We start from the raw sequence: 22,834 nt of genomic DNA on the forward strand, positions 1-22,834 counted from the left end.
AAATATTGAAGAGTGAGGTCTCAATAAAACATATCCCCAACCGTTTGGCGCCGTTCACCCACCTCATTATTATTACTCATTAACTTTTGAACTTCCACTCACTGGGATGGATTACAACTGTGATGGTGACCTTTGACTTCCAATGGACAATCAAGTCTGACTATGATCACAAAGATGGACATACGGAGACTTAGATTTAATGACCTCCTCTTTCCCATGATGCAACTTCACCTTCATATCATTGTATTACTAGTCAGAGACTATGGCTGGCACAATTATGTGAAGTTTAGCCTATATACTAAAGGTCCAATTGAAGTTGCACATTTTGTTAAGTAATTGCCATCTGTAATGTTGTCTGTTCCAATTCTGAGGTACAGTAGATTATTAAATATTTGAGTGCTGTCATGCAAGGAAGGGCTGGGCTTCAGGAGTAGGGCAGAGGAGGCAGAGTGAAATACGACTGCAGTGTTGGAGTGTGGCGTACAGGAGGCAGGAGGGAGACATTACCTTGGTGTCACCCAAAACGATCTAATGATCAAAATGACCTCAGCAGCCAGAGTCACTTTGGTAATCTCCTGCTTAATCACTGTTTGTTTTAAATGTCATGGGCTCACAGTGGATCCATCCGGTATGGCTGATGGGCCGTGGTTCTGACTCCTGACACCCGTAGCCTACTGCTCCCTTCCACCACAGAGACGAGCTCCCTAGTTTAATTGCTTTTCACAAACCAGCACCCTAGGCTTCACACTCGTGGACGTTTGGTTGGACTGAGCCAAAGTCGTGCATGCGAGGGCTCATCCTGCTAGTTGCCATAGCAGCAATCTGTTTCCCAAAGTTGATTTTCAAGTTCTTCTTTTAAAAACAAATTTCACTGCTTCTAAAAATCGACCTGAATTGACCTGAATGTTGGGGGAGATGTTGGCAATTGCTGGTGCTTGTTGAAATATTGGGAGCACCAATTTGGCATACAATACCTTTCAAGTCCTCATTTTTTCTACACTCTTGCGCTGGAGAGAGTTTGAACAATCTCTGTCCTGCCTCATCATGTCACTGCCTCCCTCGCCCATCAGACGACTGCTATGCAAGTTCCATGTTCACCAAATGGACGCCGTTTGACATCATTTTACATCCTACTCCACCAGGAAGTAGGAGCTGTGCCAGGAGAAAATACAATGGCATTCAAACATACCATTATCTATCTGTCTGCTCAAATGTAGTTTCTCTTTAAGAAGAAGAAGGTGATGTCCTGTTGTCCTGGGAGTGACAGTGGGACTAGGGTAGTCTCCTGCTTATTGATAGCCATTGTAATGCACCGTTATTAATTATGTTTCACACACCCCGGGAATATCAATTTCATTCTACAGCAATCGATCTCATCTTGTATCCTAACAAAGGGTCTTAGCCTTGAGTGAGCAGTGGTCGTACAGATTCAGCAGAAGCTGCATGCGGGCACGCACACACAGTATCTCATTCTCTCTCTTACATACACAATAAACAGACACAGCTCATACCTTACTGTCACGCCCTGATCTGTTTCACCTGTCTTTGTGATTGTCTCCACCCACCTCCAGGTGTCACTCGTTTTCCCCATTAGTGTCACGTTCCTGACCTGTTGTCTGTTATTTTTGTATGTGTTTAGTTGGTCAGAGCGTGAGTTGGGGTGGGCATTCTATGTTTTGTGTTTCTATGTTTAGGCCATTGGTAATTAGCCTTATATGGTTCTCAATCAGAGACAGGTGTTTGTCGTTTCCTCTGATTGGGAACCATATAAAGGTAGGGTGTTCACACTGTTTGTTTGTGGGTGGTTGTCTTCCGTGTCTGTATTGAATGTTCGTACCACACGGGACTGTAGCGGTTTGTTTGTAGTCATTACCTGTTCGTGTGTTCTTCGTGTTATATGTAAGTACTCTATTTCAGGTCTGTCTTGTTTTGTTATTTTGTAATTTTTCCAAGTGTTGTTTCGTGTTCGTCTTTGTGGTTGAATAAATTCATTATTTTTTCAAAACCCGCTGCATTTTGGTCGGATCCCTACTCCTCTTCGGACGAAGAGGAGGAGAATAAGCGTTACAATTAGTCCCTGGGTATTTATTCCGGTGTTCCCTGTTTGTCTGTTGCCAGTTCGTCTTGTCATGTCAACCAGTGTGGTTTTCCGTGCTACTGCTTTTTCTTATCTCTCTTTTGGTAGTCCTCCTTGGTTTGTCCCTTGCCTGCCTTGACTCTGAACCCGTCTGCCTGACCATACTGCCTGCCCTGACCTCGAGCCTGCCTGCCACTCTGTACCTCCTGGACTCTGACCTTATGATCTTTTGCTTGTCCATGACCATTCTCTTGCCTGCCCCTTGGACTAATAAATATTAGAGACTCGAATCATCTGCCTCCCCTGTCTGCATCTGGGTCTTGCCCTGTGCCTTTATACCTACAGCACACTAAGAATTATTACAGCACAAAAAAGTGAAACATAAAACATTGGGCATGCTGAAATACAGTACTGTACTATGCACACTATACTGTATATGGCCATATAACATGATTCCATTTAAATCTCCTTTTAGTTTTGTATTTACATCCTATATTATTTGCTATAGCAAACATACTATTATTGATTTAAGTGTCACACTATAATAGCTGTATGCCGACTTGGCAATGGTTCATGTTGACAACCAATTAGGTCATTATTCAATTCCCATATGACACTATATTCCCACAATATTCTGTTCTATTTATTCAAAAGCTTTCAATCATAATGAGATGTCTGTTAACGAATGCATAATATCCTCACTAAGTCTAGGTATTCTATTAAAGGAATGTTACCAGTCCTATCACCAGGTCATAATATAAGCCCCAGATTATCTTGTGGTGTAGTCCATTCACAGGCCCCTCAGTGGAAAGAGATTCATTAAGAGGGAGGGATGGAAAGAGAGAAAGAGATGTATTCTAGTCAGAGCTACAAAAGCCATAACACCCGTGCACAGGTATATGGAGGTGTGAGTCTCATTTCTGGGCATCGTTCTATATTTTTATAACTACAACCCCAAATGTGTTAAAGGCGGATAAGAAATATGTGGTACAATAAGACTCTTACTGTATTTATTTGTCATATTCTAGCTGTAATCAAGATAAAGTCATGTTTTGCGGCTGCTCCACCTGTTAGAGAATCAACATAATTTTTAAACGCTGCGCTTACTCACAAGTTTCTCCTGTTGAGTTTATGATTGGCACCCTACCAGCCGAGTTAATACGGCTCCAGTTGATGATTAATGTAAGTTTGTCTATATACATTCATTTTGGCACCAACCCAAATCAGACTACATTTACACAGAGAAACAGTCTGGCTTCATCTTTTCATTCAAATTGGTCTGTCTCCATGGGGAATAAAAAAAGAACTGACAATGTTATGGGCAATCTAGGTCAATGACACATAACACCAGATCACACAATATCTTTATTAGCCCAAAGGTGGTAGAAAGCCATTCTTCATGATGACCATACCCACTGGGCACACACTGGTTGAATTAACATTGTTTTCACATAATTCCAATGAAATTACGTTGAACCAGCGTGGAATAAACTCTGAACTACCGTCTGTGCCCAGTGGGTAGCTACAGTATTTGGGCAGGCTATGTGTACTGTGTTCTGGCCTGTTTTAAAAGCTGCCAACCATGTTTGACACTAAACCTAGACAGTTTGTAGCCTCCCTCTCCATTTGGAGATGGAATTGACCAGGAGACCAAAGGTCCCTAGCAGTATCTTCTTAGGTCTTCCAGAGCCAACATGTTTCCTCTGTTACAGTAATCAGTATGTCCAAACAGTTTTTATTTTCTTCTACACAAACCCTCCTTCCTTATCTGCCTGGAGACACGACCCTTAATCTGACTTTGGGATTATTTATTTCAATTGGTGAGGATGAGAAATGCTCCCAACATGCTGGACTGTATCAATTACAGGGCATAATTAGTGAGTGAGTGTCTCGGGGAGATAAAGAATAGCATTAGAGAGACACAAACAGAGGGAAATTTACTTCTTCCAGGGATTTTCGGCTAATCCAATTTCACCGAGACTGTTTATGCGCCTGCACGTTTCTTTGAAGTGTAAATGGTAAAAGAAGCAAACACATACAGTAATGAGCCAAAGAAATATCAACGTCTCAGCATAAGAGTCTATTCAGGGGAAAACAATGGGCCTTTTGGCAGGAGCACAACGGAGAAAATGCCCAAACATCAGACTATTACATACCGTAGTTCATCATACCACCCTTCTATTTAGGTATAGCCAATCACCAAGCACACAGTACACTGACTAAATAAAGTTAATTGTAGTCTACTAGCATCCTGCAGAAATCCGAGTGGTCACAAATAAAGTGGAAAGAGCTGAGGCATCCAAGCAGTACAGAATACCGTAAGTTAATGTGGGAGAATTACTGAGGATAAAACCATTTCATTTAACAATTTTCTTTTATCTTTGAAACATTCTGAGCTACCACAATATCCCCTCTCGCCATAGAGCATCAGTATGTGAGAGAGATTGCAGGATTCCCTCTGTGCCATAGCTGGAGGAAGTAGGGGTGCTGAAGGTGCTGAAGCACCCCCTGAATAAAAAAAAAAGTGTATTTTTCTTCACAAAAGTAGTGCACTGGGCCTTTACTAGTCCCATATTAGCGGGCTGATATAGCCCCCACCCCCAAACATCTTCCCACGGCTAAGCTCTGTGCCCCACATGTAAATAATGCAATTATTTTGGTAAACAACATCCAAGGTATGAACTATGAGTTGGAGGCTGAATGCATGATCATAATGTTAGTTGAGGTTACAATATTGTGTCTTTCTCCAAGAGAATCTGGGCTCTGCTGTTGGCCCTGCCACTTGAAAAATAAATGTGACGAAATAAATAATAAATACACAAAACTGTAAAGCCTGTTTGGGAGTCAGATTGTCTCAGTTCAGTTGAAACTAAGTTATCTTTCTGACACAAATATACATGTATTCCATGATCCTTGGCACCAAAACAATATCATGCCACCAGAGGTTAGTCGGCATTTAATTTAACATTACTACCTGCTTGGGCCCTGTCCCCGCCTGTCAGCTATACACAGCTGGGCATGGAGTGAACAAGGCCTTCTTGTCACTAGTGGGGATACAGTGTGCTACAGTGTTTGGCTGGGAGACTGTCTTTGCTAGAAGGATGCAGGTCCCTGAGAGACTGTTACAGAAAAGCCCACATCTGCTTCCTAAGAATGTCTAACTTTCACTCAGACAGAGAAAAGCTTTCAGAAGGGGCCGCAGGTTTATTGGCTGAGAGATCAGCAGCAATCAATGTGCTCTAAATCACCTTTGCATGTCCTGGGAGAGCCTCCTTCTCAGAGAAACACTTCCAAATGAATGTCATTTTCATGCAAATCCTCTCAGCTCGCTACTTATTGTTCTGCAGCTGCGCATAATGCCTCCACACTAAGAAGATGCATTACCTGTAATATTATACACTCTGTCTCTAAACGATCTGCAGGCATTGAGGCAAAACAGAGAATCACGGAGTAATTGGTGTATGTGTGAAAAGGCCTACCTACCTGTGCAGAGCCTGGATCTTCTCCGCTGTGATGTCCTTCAGCACCTCCTCCAGGAGGTCTGTGTCAGTGGGGGGTTCAGGGGTGGGCTTGTCCGTGATGTGGGCGTAGTGGCCTATCAGTAGCCCCAGGATAAAGAGCCCTACACCTGCTAGCAGGTACTTGACCAGGCTGCAGCTGCTTCTCCGCTGGCCCTTGGGTGGAGCCCTGGTGAAGTGGGAGATGTAGTTGGGGTCCTCCTGCAGCCGCTCAAACCTACCGTGTGGAGAGACGGACACAGAGGGCTGGATGGGCTCCAGGTCTGGGTCTGGATCAGCACGGTTGGAGTTGCCCACGGTCCGATGCTCCACACACTCCAGCTGGAAGCGGTCCAGTCCTAGTCCCGGGTCCTGTAGCTCCTTTTCCATGTCCCACTCCAGGTCCAGGGCGGATGCCTGCAGTTCCTCCCGCTCCAGAGACCCTTTGTGGGCCGCACGCACCTTCCTGTACGCCATGCCTTCAAGACCTGGATACAAACAGATTACACAGAGGTCTCTGTTATTATCCCAGGTTAACAAGAGCACTGAATGAGTGGTTGGTTAACAGCTAATCAACCAAATTGATGAACTTAACCTTTCAGTATATCATACAGACCTACACTGAGAGAGCCTGTGCAGTTGGACCTATGCACTGCATTACCACTGACGGGCATGGCACACACATTGTTTCCTGGGCTTTCATCATCATAACAATTCAAAGGTGATGTATTTATATGGCCCAGGGGTTGAACTCCAGCGCCCTAACTAAATAGTAAAGAGCATTCCCACGAAACCCAACTAGAGCATGCTAAGTTCACTACAGCTGCTGAAGCAGATCATTAAGGGAGATGACTGAGTGGGATCAAATTCATAAAATGGATCCCAGTGTCTTAGTATACCATCACATTTAACTGTCCCTTTTACTGACACTGTTATCAAACTCCAAACAGCAGCCCAATCGATAATAACTAAAAAATCCAAACTGCCGCGAAACTCAAAAGCACACCAAAGCCACTTATTCTTTCAAAGACATTGCTTTAAAGACTTTCTTTAAACAGACATTAGAGTGAAATCTGTTGCTATGAAAGTAATACTGCACCACCCTGAGCAGCAAGAGAACACTAAGTGATCTCTCTGAGAAACACTTTTCTTCAGAGAAAGGTTTATCTAAAAGAGAAGAAAAAAAGTATAATTTTAATACGGTCCCTTTCACATTGTATACTTTGCAGTCAGAATGGTCATTTCATTTTGTGTGGGTGTTTCAGGGAGAGGAGGAAGAAAAGCTTGTTCCATGCCTGGATCTGACATCACGTGGCTGTTTGGGGTTTCAGGCTAGGTTTCAATATAAGCACTTTGTGACATCTGCTGATGTAAAAAGGACTTTATAAATACATTTGATTGATTGATGGTAAGAATGCAGCATAGATATAGGCCTGAGAATTTCCCCACATCAATCTTCAATGCGCCACTAAACGTCCATTATTTCTGCAAGGAGTCAGATAAAAGATCCCCTCTCTGTCAAGGGACAAACTTCATTTTAATACTGACCCTTGTTGACCAATAGTTCAGAACGCACGCACGCACGCACGCACGCACGCACGCACGCACGCACGCACACACACACACACACACACACACACACACACACACACACACACACACACACACACACACACACACACACACACACACACACACACACACACACACACACACACACACACACACACACACACACTCCCCACCCAGCCAGCCTTACCCCATGTGGACTGGCATAGTCTACTGTACATATGGTGGTGAGGGGAAACAGCAGCTCTCCCATGCAGAGTGACAGCTGACATTTAATCACAGGAACACCAGCGATTTAATGCCTTTCAACTCTCAGACAAAGCCATCCATTCTAATACTGTCTTTGACTTTTCCATGACGGATGCCAGACTGAGACCTCACATGGTAAGGTATATCAAATGCATGCTTAGCATTTTATTAAGTATCAGTAAAAATAAAGCCACGTTCTTGAGCATGAGTATTTTATTTTGTGTTTTATTAGGTGCCCTGGTATTGCTGGTTCTTGTTAAAATTTTAAGAGACGTACAGTACATAACCAACCTGCTAAAGACCTGCAAATCAAGTTGCTATTGCTACCTTTTATTCATACACCCTTATTAGAAAAAAAGGTGTTATCTAGAACCTAAAAGGGTTCTTCGGCTCTACATAAAGGTTCTACATAAAGGTTCTACATAAAGGGTTCTACATAAAACCCAAAAGGGATCTACCTGGAACCAAAAAGGGTTGTCTTATGAGAAGAGCCGAATAACCCCTTTAAATCAAATCAAATCAAAATGTATTTGTCACATACACATGGTTAGCAGATGTTAATGCGAGTGTAGCGAAATGCTTGTGCTTCTAGTTCCGACAATGCAGTAATAACCAACAAGTAATCGAACCTAGAGACCTTTTAACCTAGAGACCTTTTTTGTGTGTATGTATGATCTATGAACTATGAATTGCAGTCATTTTTGTAAAATTGCACCGGAAGAAATGGCAGCAGTTTTACAGGCGCCTAACCATTTGTGCAATTATTGTGCAATTGTGCAATTGTGGGGGGGTTTTGCGTTATTTGTAACTTATTTTGTACATAATGTTTCTGCCAGCGTATCTTATGGCAAAAAAGAGCTTCTGGATATCAGGACAGCGATCACTCAACTCAGATTAGACAAAGATTTTTTCTTCAACAAGTAGAACGCACAGGATGTACTTCAGACACCAGACAAGGCCGAAATCCCCATCATTGGCAAGAGAAAGAGATGCAGGTACAGAGGACACAGAGCGGGGTGCCTCGTAAGGATCCGCAGACGGCGAGTGGGAAAGCTACCGTTACCACCAATATTACTTGCCAACGTGCAATCATTGGACAATAAACTAGACAAGGTACGATCATGAATATCCTACCAACGGGACATCAGAAAATGTAATATCTTATGTTTCACGGAATCGTGGCTGAATGATGACATGGATATTCAGCTAGTGGGATATACGCTGCACCGGCAAGATAGAACAGCACACTCTGGTAAGACGAGGGGGGGAAGGGGAGGTCTGTGAATATTTGTAAACAACAGCTGGTGAACGAAATCTAAGGAAGTCTCTAGATTTTGCTCGCCTGAAGTAGAGTGCTTATGATAAACTGTAGACCACACTATTTGCCAAGAGATAACAACCTATCCCTCAACATATTCAAGACAAAGGAGATGATTGTGGACTACAGGAAAAAGAGGACCGAGCACGCCCCAATTCTCATCGACGGGGCTGTAGTGGAGCAGGTTGAGAGCTTCACGTTCCTTGGAGTCGACATCACCAACAAACTAGAATGGTCCAAACACACCAAGACAGTTGTGAAGAGGGCACAAAAAAGCAGATTCCCCCTCAGGAAACCAAAAAGATTTGGCATGGGTCCTGAGATCCTCAAAGGTTCTACAGCTGCAACATCGAGAGCATCCTGACTGGTTGCATCACTGCCTGGTAAGACAACTGCTCGGCCTCCGACCGCAAGGCACTACGAGGGTGGTACGTACGGCCCAGTACATCACTTGCGGTGTCAGAGGAAGGCCCTAAAAATTGTCAAAGACCCCAGCCACCCCAGTCATAGAATGTTCTCTCTACTACCGTATGGCAAGCAGTACCGGAGCGCCAAGTCTAGGACCAAAAGGCTTCTCAACAGATTTTACCCCCCAAGCCATAAGACTCCTGAACAAGTAATCAAATGGATACCCGGACTATTAGCATGGTCCCCCCCAACCCCTCTTTTACGCTGCTGCTACTCTCTGTTTATCATATATGAATAGTCACTTCAACTATACATTCGTGTACATACTACCTCAATTAGCCCGACTAACCGGTGCCCCTGCATATTGGCTACCCGGACTATCTGCATTGTGTCCTGCCACCCACCACCCGCCAACCCCTCTTTTACACTACTGCTACTCTCTGTTTATCATATATGCATAAGTGCATCGATGACATCATCCCCACAGTGACTGTATATTTGTATCTATTTTATTTTACCTTTATTTAACTAGGCAAGTCAGTTAAAAACCTATTCCTTTTTTCAATGACGGCCTAGGAACAGTGACACTGGTTAACTGCCTTGTTTAGGGGCAGAACGACAGATTTTTAACTTGTCAGCTCGAGGACTCGATCTTGTATGTACATATCCCAACCAGAAACCATGGATTATAGGCAACATCCGCATCGAGCTAAAGGCTAGAGCTGCCGCTTTCAAGGAGCGGGAGACTAATCAGGACGCTTATAAGAAATCCTTTTATGCCCTCAGACAAACCATCAAACAAGCAAAGCATCAATACAGGATTAAGATTGAATGCTACTACACCGGCTCTGACGCTCGTTGGGTGTGGCAGGGCTTGAAAACTACAAAGGGAAACCCAGATGTGAGCTGCCCAGTGACGGGAGCCTACCAGATGAGCTAAATACCTTTTATGCTCGCTTCGAGGCATACAACACTGAAGCATGCACGAAAGCACCAGCTGTTCTGGATGACTGTGTGATGACGCTTTCGGTAGCCGATGTGAACAAAACCTTTAAACAGGTCAATATTCACAAAGCCGCTGGCCCAGACGGATTACCGGAACGTAATCCAACTGTCAAGTGTCTTCACTGACATTTTCAACCTCTCCCTGACCGAATCTGTAATACCTACATTTTTCAAGCAGACCACCATAGTCCCTGTGCCCAAGGAAGGGAAGGTAACCTGCCTAAATGATTACCGCCCAGTGGCACTCACATCGGTAGCCATGAAGTGCTTTGAAAGGCTGGTCATGGCTCACATCAACAGCATCCTCCCGGACACCCTAGACCTACTCCAATTTGCATACCGCCCCAACAGATCCACAGATGATGCAGTCTCAATCACAATCCACACCGCCCTTTCTCACCTGAACAAAAGGAACATCTATGTGAGAATGTTGTTCATCGACTACAGCTCAGCGTTCAAAACCATAATGCCCTCAAAGCTCATCACTAAGCTAAGGACTCTGGGACTAAACACCTCCCTTTGCAACTGGATCCTGGACTTCCTGACGGGCCGCCCTCAGGTGGTAAGAGTAGGCAACGACACGTCTGCCACACTGCTCCTTAACTCAGGGGTGTGTACTTAGTCCCCTCCTGTATTCCCTGTTCACCCACGACTGCGTGGCCAAACACGACTCCAACACCATCAATAAGTTTGCTGACGACGCAACCGTGGTAGGCCTGATCACCGACAACGATGAGACGGCCTATAGGGAGGAGATCAGAGACCTGGCAGTGTGGTGCCAGGACAACAACCTCTCCCTCAATGTGAGCAAGACAAAGGAGCTGATCGTGGACTATAGGAAAAGGCGGGCTGTACAGGCCCTCATTAACATCGACGGGATGTAGTGGAGCGGATCGAGAGTTTCAAGTTCCTTGGTATCCACATCACCAACGAACTATCATGGTCCAAACATACCAAGACAGTCGTGAAACCTTTTCCCCTTTAGGAGACTGAAAAGATATGGCATGGGCCCCCAGATCCTCAAAAGGTTCTACAGCTGCACCATCGAGAGCATCCTGACCATTGCATCATCGCCTGCTCGGCATCTGACTGTAAAGGCGCTACAGAGGGTAGTGCGAACGGCCCAGTACATCACTTGGGCCAAGCTTCCTGCCATTCAGGACCTACTGTATATAATAGGCGGTGTCAGAGGAAAGCCCATGAAATTGTCAGAGACTCCAGTTACCCAAGTTATAGACTGTTTTCTCTGCTACTGCACGGCAAGGGGTACCGGGGCGCCAAGTCTAGGACCAAAAGGCTCCTCAACAGCTTCTACCCCCAAGCCATTAGACTGCTGAACAATTCATAAACATCGCCACTGGACAATTTACATAGACCCCCCCTCTTGTACACTGCTGCTACTCGCTGTTTGTTTGATACCTATGCATAGTCACTTCGCCCCACCTACGTGTACAGATTACCTCAACTAGCCTGTACCCCTGCACACTGACTCGGTACCGGTGCCCCCAGTATATAGACTCATTATTGTTATTCTTATTGTGTTACTTTTTATTATTACTTTTTATTTTAGCCTACTTTTAGCCTATATTTTCTTCTTCTCGAACTGCACTGTTGGTTAAGGGCTTGTAAGTAAGCATCACGGTAAAGTCTACACTTGTTGTATTCGGCGCATGTAACAAACAAAGTTTAATTTGATTTGATGCATAGTCACTTTAACCATACCTACGTGTACATACTACCTCAATTACCCTGACTAACCGGTGCCTGTATATAGCCTCGCTACTGTATTTAGCCTCGCTACTGTTTTTCACTGTCTTTTTACTGTTGTTTTTATCTCTTTACTTATCTATTGTTCACCTAATACCTATTCTTTACTTAAAAATCACACTGTTGGTTAAGGCCTGTAAGTAAGCATTTCACTGTAAGGTCTACACCTGCTGTATTCGGCGCACGTGACAAATAAACGTTGATTTGATTTGTCATTTTGACTGAAATCAAATGAGACAACTGATAATATGGTGAATGTACAATAGCTGCCAACACGTGATCGATCACCTAATTTCCTAGGGCAGGCATGAAGACATCACAACTAACTGTGTCTGTTAGTCTTCTGACAACACATTCAAATGGCATCACACTGGCCTTACCATGGACTTTCTAGCATTAATACTGAAATTAACTGTTTATCTACTCATCTATTCCTGTTCAAGTTATACAAAAAAGAACAACTCTAAGTGTATACAGAATATATTGTATATGTGCAGTATTCTTAGTAACTATAGTTCTTATAATGCCCTGATAGCACTCTATGGTTAACCTTCAGGGCACACAATGGAATACAAATCTGTTTGTGGATCAGTGTTGGAGCGGGGAGAATAACATTGGGATACTGAGGGTAACCCTCTTCTTTAACTTTCAACCCTTAGATGCCATTGACAGAGAGATTGAAAGAAAAGTCCAAGACTTTTCTTGAATGCCTGTATCTGTAACCTTATTATTTATTCATATCATTTCCATATGTTCCAATACTGATGAAATACTGAACAAAAATATAAACGCAACATGTAAAGTGTTGGTCCCATGTTTCATGAGCAGAAATAAAAGAGCTCAGAAATGTTCCATATGCACAAAAAGCTTATTTCCCATCAAATATTGTACACACATTTGTTTACATTCCTGTTTGTGAGCATTTCTTCTTTGCCAAGATAATCCATCCACCTGACAGCTGTGGCATATTAAGAAGTTGATTAACAGTATGATCATTACACAGGTGCACCTTGTGCTGGGGACTTCACACAGCCATTGAAGAGGAGTGCAACAATATTCCACAGGCCACAATCAACAGCCTGATCAACTCTATGAGAAGTAGATGTGTATGTGCAACATGAGGCAAATGGTGGTTACACCAGATACTGACTGGTTTTCTGATAGTCATCCCAACCTTTCATTAAAGGTATCTGTGACCAACATATGCATACCTTTATTCCCAGTCATGTGAAATCCATACATTAGGGTCTAACTAATTTATTTCAATTGACTGATTTCTTTAAATGAACTGTAACTCAGTAAAATCCTAGAAATTGTTGCATGGTGCATTTATATTTTTGTTCATTATAGTAAAAGAGAAATGTGTGTGTGTGTGTGTGTGTGTGTCCGTGTGTGGAGTAGGTTATTGTGCGTGGGCATGTGAGTGGGTGAGAGAGGGAGAGGGTGGGAGAAAGAGAGAGGACAAAAAAAGAGAGAGTAAATATTTCCCAGCACAGTCCTGCCTACCCATCATCTCATCTGACATGACCTTGTCAGTTGCCGTAGTTACAAAACATGAAGCCAGCTGTCGATCAGTTTAGCTGTTGAACATTTCAGAGAAGGGCAAAGAAACTGGAGAAAGGTGACAAGAAAAACTTAAGCAAATTATTGCCATGGAATACCTACAACTCGCTGCACAACATAAGCAACACACAATGCCAATGCTGTTGCCAAATAAACAGTAGCATACTCTATTTCATGGACAGACACAAATGCCAATTGTAAGTGTAGTAAGTATATGCTTGGTCAAGAACTACTGTGGGCCAACAGTGGCTGGAACTAACGCTGCACTAGCCCGGAGGAATAAGGAAGCATGGCTGCTGTGCTGTTTTGCTACAGTACTATCCATTTAGAACCAGCATCTGGCCCAGCTCTCAGAATATGTTACTGGCCTGGGCCACCAGAGAAAAGCTTTATTTTTATAGTGCTCATGAATAAAATATGCCATCCCCAGGGTGTGGCCCAAATAATTCAACTTTATGGATCTCTGCATTAAATCTCAATGTACAGTAGATGGGGCCATGTCTAAGAATGCTAGACAAGAAACAATAACATGCACCACATCCATTTCCTCAGATCTGAGCCTGTTTTCTGCTCTGAAATCAGAAGAAAGTCTTACCTTCAAATCAACTCATAGGTTGGACTTTCTGGTATTATTATTGGTATTGTGTGTACACCACGCTCAAGCATTTAATTGTATTTCAAATTTTTGTGGAGCTGAGTGTAGTAGTTCTTGTACACACAGAATCCATACATAGAATACTTCCATTATGATGTAATTCTAGAAAATTATTATGTGCAAAGATTTTTCGTTTTTTCAGTTTTTACAGAGACAGATAGCTTTGTAAATGTAAAAATAATAATCTCATCAATGTGTCACGACTTCTGCCAAAGTCGGTTCCTCTCCTTGTTCGGGCGGTGTTCGGCGGTCGACGTCACCGGTCTTCTAGCCATCGCCGATCCATTTTTCATGTTCCATTTGTTTTGTCTTGTTTCCACACTCGCCTGGTTTCTATTCCCTAAATTACATGTTGTATATTTTCCCTCTGTTTTCCCCCATGTCCTTGTCGGGAAATGTTCGTTGCATGTATTGGTGCCAAGTATGTTATGGTGTGCGACGGGTTTTTACCCACTTTCTTTATTTTGTATGTTTGGTTTTCGGAGTTTGTAAGGAAACATGACCGAATACAAACAGTGTAGCTATTCCCTCCGCAAGGCAATCAAACAAGCTAAGTGCCAGTATAGAGACAAAGTAGAGTCGCTATTCAACAGCTCAGACACAAGAGGTATGTGGCAGGGTCTACAGTCAATCACGGATTACAAAAAGAAAACCACCCCCGTCGCGGACCAGGATGTCTTCCTCCCAGACAGACTAAATAACTTTTTTTGCTCGCTTTGAGGACAATACAGTGCCACTGACACGGCCCGCTACCAAAACCTGCGGGCTCTCCTTCACTGCACCCGAGGTGAGTAAACATTTAAACGTGTTAACCCTCTCAAGGCTGCAGGCCCAGACTGCATTCCCAGCCGCGTCCTCACAGCATGCGCAGACCAGCTGGCTGGTGTGTTTAAGGACATATTCAATCAATCCTTATCCCAGTCTGCTGTTCCCACATGCTTCAAGAGGGCCACCATTGTTCCTGTTCCCAAGAAAGCTAAGGTAACTGAGCTAAACGACTACCGCCCCGTAGCACTCACTTCCGTCATCATGAAGTGCTTTGAGAGACTAGTCAAGGACCATATAATCTCCACCCTACCTGACACCCTAGACCCACTCCAATTTGCTTACCGACCCAATAGGTCCACAGACGACGCAATCGCAACCACACTGCACACTGCCCTAACCCATCTGGACAAGAGGAATACCTATGTGAGAATGCTGTTCATCGACTACAGCTCAGCATTTAACACCATAGTACCCTCCAAACTCGTCATCAAGCTCGAGACCCTGGGTCTCGACCCCGCCCTGTGCAACTGGGTCCTGGACTTCCTGACGGGCCTCCCCCAGGTGGTGAGGGTAGGTAACAACATCTCCACCCCGCTGATCCTCAACACTGGGGCCCCACAAGGGTGCGTTCTGAGCCCTCTCCTGTACTCCCTGTTCACCCACGACTGTGTGGCCATGCACGCCTCCAACTCAATCATCAAGTTTGCGGACGACACTACAGTGGTAGGCTTGATTACCAACAACGACGAGACGGCCTACAGGGAGGAGGTGAGGGCCCTCGGAGTGTGGTGTCAGGAAAATAACCTCACACTCAACGTCAACAAAACAAAGGAGATGATTGTGCACTTCAGGAAACAGCAAAGGGAGCACCCCCCTATCCACATCGACGGGACAGTAGTGGAGAAGGTGGAAAGTTTTAAGTTCCTCGGTGTACACATCCCTGACAAACTGAAATGGTCCACCCACATTGGTCCACCCACATTGGTCCACCCAAGGCGCAGCAGCGCCTCTTCAAACTCAGGAGGCTGAAGGAATTCGGCTTGTCACCAAAAGCACTCACAAACTTCTACAGATGCACAATCGAGAGCATCCTGTCGGGCTGTATCACCGCATGGTACGGGAACTGCTCCGCCCACAACCGTAAGGCTCTCCAGAGGGTAGTGAGGTCTGCACAACGCATCACCGGGGGCAAACTACCTGCTCTCCAGGACACCTACACCACCCAATGTCACAGGAAGGCCATAAAGATCATCAAGGACAACAACCACCCGAGCCACTGCCTGTTCACCCCGCTATCATCCAGAAGGTGAGGTCAGTACAGGTGCATCAAAGCAGGGACCGAGAGACTGAAAAACAGCTTCTATCTCAAGGCCATCAGACTGTTAAACAGCCACCACTAACATTTAGTGGCCGCTGCCAACATACTGACTCAACTCCAGTCACTTTAATAATGGGAATTGATGGAAATTATGTAAAAATGTATCACTAGCCACTTTAAACAATGCCACTTAATATAATGTTTATATACCCTACATTACTCATCTCATATGTATATGTATATACTGTACTCTATATCATCTACTGCATCTTGCCATCTTTATGTAATACATGTATCACTAGCCACTTTAAACTATGCCACTTTATGTTTATATACCCTACATTACTCATCTCATATGTATATACTGTACTCTATACCATCTACTGCATCTTGCCTATGCCATTCTGTACCATCACTCATTCATATATCTTTATCTACATATTCTTTATCCCTTTACACTTGTGTGTATAAGGCAGTGGTGGGCCGTCAGGGCCAGCAAGGCCTTCTCTGCTGGCCTAAACATCATCAGAATATATATATTTTTTAAATGTATTTTCCCACAAATATGTATTAAATTATTCCCCAGAGTAAGAGTTATACTATTCATTTCATAGCTTTCCTCTTGGTTGCACTGCTTCTCGCCCCAGGTTGAGATTTGAAGGGCTGGTCTTTATGTTAGATCTTTTATCCAATCTTTTTCAGCCATCATGTGTTCCCAGGGGTCTAAAATCTGCCTTCAGAATCAACAGTGCGGGCGCTTGTAGCTTAAAGTGAATGTAAATTAAAATTTAGTGTCAACCAATCAGCTTTAGAGTGGCTATTGTACGCCTGCTGGCTGGCTCCAGTGTTACACAGGAGCCAGCTAGCAGGCATAGTGAGTGCACGTCTTTTGATTGGATTACCAATATTGAGAGGCAGGTCCTATGGGCAGGTCTATGCAGAAACTCAGAACTAGGAAACTGAATTTGATAAACAAATTTATTTGCGTACTACTAAGCTGTTTTTTCAACCCACAATGGCGGAAGGAGGAGAAGATATCGATTTGGTCAAGGATATAATTATAACGCCATTCTCAAGACGAACTTTTCAAGAAAAGTTAGACATTGTAAGGAGAGGTCGCCCGACGCCAACGCTACAAAGCCTGTCACAGGCGGGAAAGGGGTTTGTTCGCCACTTTCAAAGTTCCAACTACGAGCGCTATCAATGGTTCACAGGCTCCGTGAAGCACTGCAAACTGTACCGCTGGGAATGCCTATTATTTGCAAGTGATCGATTTGGTGCTTGGATTCACACTGGCTTTGCAAACTTGAGTTGTCTAACCAAGGCAGCAATGAGACACCAAAGTACGGCTGGGCACTTACAAGCAATGGTGCTTTTGAAAACTTTTGGGGACACCCGAGTGGATCTACAGCTCAACGAACAAGCGCGCAGGGCAACGGAGCTGCACAATGAAAAGGTGAAGAAAAATAGGGAACTATTGAAGAGACTCATTGATTGTGTCATGTTTTTGGGTAAACAGAAACTTTCATTTAAGGGACACGATGAAAGTGCTGACTCCACAAACAAAGGGAACTACGTGGAGCTTCTTTCTTTTCTTTCTGAAAGCAACACAGATTTACAATACCACCTGTCCACTAACAAAGTGTTCATTGGGACGTCAGGCAAAATACAAAATGACCAAATTTATGCTATTGCTGAAGTGATGGGAGAAGAGATCAAAATGGAGATTAAAAAAGCTCCCTTTGTTGCTGTTATGGTGGACGAGACAACAGATGTGGGAAATGCAGCACAGCTCTCACTCGTCCTGCGTTATGTGACGGACACAGGAGTCAAGGAGCGATTTATCCGATTTGAAGATGTGACAAGCGGCAAGCGAGCTGATGACATTGCCGCTCTTATTTTCCGTTTCTTGGAGGAAAATGAATGTAGTCTGGATAAAGTTGTGGCACAGTGTTTTGATGGCGCAGCAGTCATGGCATCTGGACTCAATGGGGTGCAGGCTAAAGTTAAGGAGAGGGCACCGATGGCCTTATTCATTCACTGCTATGCACATCGACTAAATTTAGTACTGACTCAAGGAGCATCAAAGCTTAAAGAATGCAAGGTCTTCTTTGCCAACCTCAATGGCCTTGCAGCATTTTTCTCACGATCCCCTAAGCGCACGCAAGTGCTGGATGACATCTGCAAGCGTCGTCTTCCTAAGGTTGCACCAACGAGGTGGAAATATACATCTAGATTGGTCAATGCAGTCTTTGAAAAGAGAGTTGCCCTAAAGGAGCTGTTTAACCACTTACTGGAACATCATGATGACCATGACGGGGATACTGTGCTTATGGCTGATGGATTTAATGCACGTTTGGATGATTTTGAGTTTTGTTTTTTGCTTGAAACATTCAATGGGATTTTTAATTATTCGGATGTGCTTTTTGGAATTCTACAGAAACAAATTTTGGATATACAATTCTGCCTGACAAGGGTGAACGAGTTTTGTGACACAATTGAGCGAGAGAGGCGCAGGTTCAGTCAAATCTACGATGACACAGCGCGCATCTCAAGTTCACCCAGCGCAGGCAGAGGCCCAGTACAAGGAGACCCTCGCACATACTACCAACAACTCCACAGCAATATTCTGGATAACATTCTTTGCCAGATACAAAACAGGTTTCAACACCACGAAAAATGTATGTTTCTCTCCCTCCTGGACCCCCAGCACTTTCAGACCTACCGGAAAAAATTCCCGCAAACAGCCTTCTCCAGCTTAACAGAGAGTCACGGAACACTGTTCGACCTATCCAAGCTAAAAACAGAACTGACTGTAACGTATGCTATGACTGATTTTGAAGGGAAAAGTCCCTCTGATCTCCTTGGTTTCCTTAAGCAGAAAAATCTGAATGAGGACATGGGGCAACTTTACACATTGGCATGTGTGACAGTGACTATCCCTGTGTCCACGGCTTCTGTCGAGCGGTCATTCTCGGCCTTAAAGCGAATCAAAACGTATTCCAGAAATGCTACTGGACAGACTCGGCTTTCAGCATTAGCCTCCATGTCGATAGAAAAGGACTTATTGGTGGAACTAAAACGCACAGATAGACTGTACAACAGAGTCATTGAAGTCTTCTTGAGGAAAGAAAGGAGGAAGGATTTTGTGTTCAAATAATCAGTCTTTGGTGAGTAGGCATACAATGCATTTTATTTTTTATTAAATGTGTATGTATGTTTCGCATTTAATTTCGTTAATATTAAATAGCCTATATATTAACAAAATAAAATGGCAAATAGCCTATGTTGCAAATTATTTGTTTTCTTTCTTTTATTTTCAGTGAATAGTTATGTGTCTTTATCATCACGGTGAAACTGCTTTGGGTGCGACAATGCGCTGATTAGTGAACACACTGTATTTTTTTGGGGGGGGGACTTAAAGCTCAAAGTTTGTGGACCAGAAATGGATAAAAGAAGAATATTAACCTTTCACGAGCCTCAACCCCGGATCCGGGAGCACCCTCCCCACACTGATTAGCATCGCTAGCATAGCGTCACAATTAAATAGTAGCATCTAAATATCATTAAATCACAAGTCCAAGACACCTAATGAAAGATACAGATCTTGTGAATAAAGCCACCATTTCAGATTTTTAAAATGTTTTACAGGGAAGACACAATATGTAAATCTATTAGCTAAACACGTTAGCAAAAGACACCATTTTTCTTTGTCCACCATTTTTTCTCAACACCAGTAGCTATCACCAATTCGGCTAAACTAAGATATTGATAGCCACTAACTAAGAAAAAACCTCATCAGATGACAGTCTGATAACATATTTATGGTATAGGATAGGTTTTGTTAGAAAAATGTGCATATTTCAGGTATAAATCATAGTTTGCCATTGCAGCCACCATCACAAATCTCACCAAAGCGACTAGAATTACTACAGAGAGCAACTTGTATTACCAATTTACTCATCATAAAACATTTCTTAAAAATACACAGCACATAGCAATGGAAAGACACAGATCTTGTGAATTCAGACAACATTTCAGATTTTCTAAGTGTTTTACGGCGAAAACACAATAAATCGTTATATTAGCATACCACATATGCAAACGTTACCCGAGCACTGATTCAAGCCAAAGAGAGCGATAACGTAAATATCGCCAAAATATATACATTTTTTCACTAACCTTCTCAGAATTCTTCCGATGACACTCCTGTAACATCATATTACAACATACATATAGAGTTTGTTCGAAAATGTGCATATTTAGCCACCAAAATCATGGTTAGACAATGACAAAAGTAGCCCAGCTGGTCAGAAAATGTCGTGCACCATATTAGACAGTGATCTAGTCTTATACATAAATACTCATAAACTTGACAAAAAAATATAGGGTGGACAGCGATTGATAGACAATTTAATTCTTAATACAATCGCGGAATTACATTTTTTAAATTATCCTTACTTTTCAATACAGGTTGCGCCAAGCAAAGCTATACCTAACAAAATGGCGGAACGTGCGTTTAACATTTTTCTACAGAACAACGATTTATCATCTTAAATATTTCTTACTATGAGGCGATCTTCCATCAGAATCTTGGGCAATGAATCCTTTCTTGGGTCTAATCTTCTTTTGGTCGAAAGATGTCCTCTTGTCTGTCGAAATGCCCACTAACGTTCGACCGGGACCCCGAAACGTGCCCAGCACTTCAAAGTGCACAACAAAGCAATGCCTCAAAATCGCACTAAACGGATATAAATTGCTATAAAACGGTTCAAATTAACTACCTTATGATGCTGTTAACACCTATAATGAGTAAAAATATGACCGGAGAAATATTACTGGCTAAACTAAAGCTTGGAAGGAGGCGAGTCGGATGTCCTTCGCGCGCCACGCGCAGGCAGCTAAAGGAAGTTACTTCTGGTATTTAGTGATTTATGGAGGCACTGATTGCGCATTCGACTCCATTCAAAGCGTCATCACGTACTGACACCCAGGGGAAGACGTAAGCAGTGTCTGTTTCTCCATAGCATTTACAGTGACCTTTAAACTGACTCCAGATCAGTGGCCAAGATGTTTGAAATCTGACTCCCTATCATGAAAAGTGCTGTAGATTGAGTTCTGTTTCACTCAGAGACAAAATTCCAACGGCTATAGAAACTAGAGAGTGTTTTCTATCCAATAATAACAATAATATGCATATTGTACGAGCAAGAATTGAGTACTTGTACGAGCAAGAATTGAGTACTAGGCAGTTTAATCTGTAGAGCAAATTATGCTAATGCGAAACAGCACCCCCCTATAGTTGCAAGAAGTTAATATAACTCTGTTGCACTCGACTATGTGCTTGCCTATTAGTTGTACTTAGTTGTACTTGTAACTGTACTGTATTGTACTCTTCCCCTGCAATTCTCTGAATACAAATGTCAATGTCAAGGTGACGCAACGCCTGGTTATACTGCGTTTCTGTCTAAATGTATAGTGTCTAGAGCCATGGCATCATAATGATGGTAATAAGAGGTGGATTAATTCGGGTGGGACTGTGTAGGACCTCACTGAAGGCCCAGGCCCCAGGCCCACGGCACGCCACTGGTATAAGGTAGTAGTTGTGGAATTGTTAGGTTAGATTACTTGTTGGTTATTACTGCATTGTCAGAACTAGAAGCACAAGCATTTCACTACACTCGCATTAACATCTGCTAACCATGTGTATGTGACAAATAACATTTGATTTGATTTATTAACTTCTCTGCGCTACGTATCCATTTTACGGGATAATAAAAACAACTGCTGAATTGCAGGGCGCAAAATATTACAAAAAATATTTATAATCATGCAATCTCAAGTGAAATATACCAAAACACAGCTTAGCTTGTTGTTAATCCACCTATTGTGTCAGATTTTGAAAATATGCTTTACAGAGAAAGAAATACAAGCTTTTGTGAGTGTATCAATCAATGCTAGAACAGCTAGCCCCAAATTAGCATGGTCACGAAAGTCAGAAAAACAATAAAATTAATCGCTTACCTTTGATAATCTTCGGAAGTTTGCACTCACGAGACTCCCAGTTACACAACAAATGTTCTTTTTGTTTGATAAATATTACTTTTATAACAAAAAAATCGCCATTTGGGGTGCGCGTTATGTTCAGAAACCAAAGCCTCGTTCCGTTCGACGAAAATTCCAAAAAGTATTCGTAATGTTCGTAGAAATATGTCAAATGTTTTTTATAATCAATCCTCCGGTTGTTTTTAACAAACATAATTGATAATATTTAAACCGGACCGTAACCTATTCAATAAGAGAGAAAAAGAAATGGAGAGCTACCCTCTCGCACGCAGGAACTAATCAGAGGACACCTGACTACTTCTGAAAAATCTCGCTCATTTTTCAAAATAAAAGCCTGAAACTATGTCTAAAGCCCGGTCACAGCCTGAGGAAGCCATTGGAAAAGGAATCTGGTTGATATCCCTTTAAATGGAAGAAAGACGGGCCAGGAAACACAGATAAAAAAAGACAAATCACTTCAGGGTTAGATTTTCTCAGGTTTTCGCCTGCAGAATCAGTTTTGTTATACTCACAGACAATATTTTGACAGTTTTAGAAACTTTGGAGTGTTTTCTATCCTAATCTGTAAATTATA

At 42.9% G+C, this 22,834-nt stretch overlaps 1 protein-coding gene across 4 annotated transcripts in view; it reads right to left on the minus strand.

The window, feature by feature from the left end:
* Nucleotides 1-22,834, minus strand: part of LOC129810541 (inactive N-acetylated-alpha-linked acidic dipeptidase-like protein 2) — a 354,237-nt gene that overhangs the window by 218,201 nt on the left and 113,202 nt on the right. For all 4 annotated transcript variants that reach the window (XM_055861117.1, XM_055861115.1, XM_055861118.1 and 1 more), the window contains one exon: nt 5,561-6,062. In XM_055861117.1, coding sequence (XP_055717092.1) covers nt 5,561-6,051 — 491 coding nt within the window. In that variant the 5' untranslated portion in view covers nt 6,052-6,062. The remainder of the gene's footprint in view (nt 1-5,560; nt 6,063-22,834) is intronic.

Source organism: Salvelinus fontinalis, chromosome 14 (assembly GCF_029448725.1).
Source record: "Salvelinus fontinalis isolate EN_2023a chromosome 14, ASM2944872v1, whole genome shotgun sequence".
In the NCBI taxonomy this organism is placed as follows: Eukaryota; Metazoa; Chordata; class Actinopteri; order Salmoniformes; family Salmonidae; genus Salvelinus; species Salvelinus fontinalis.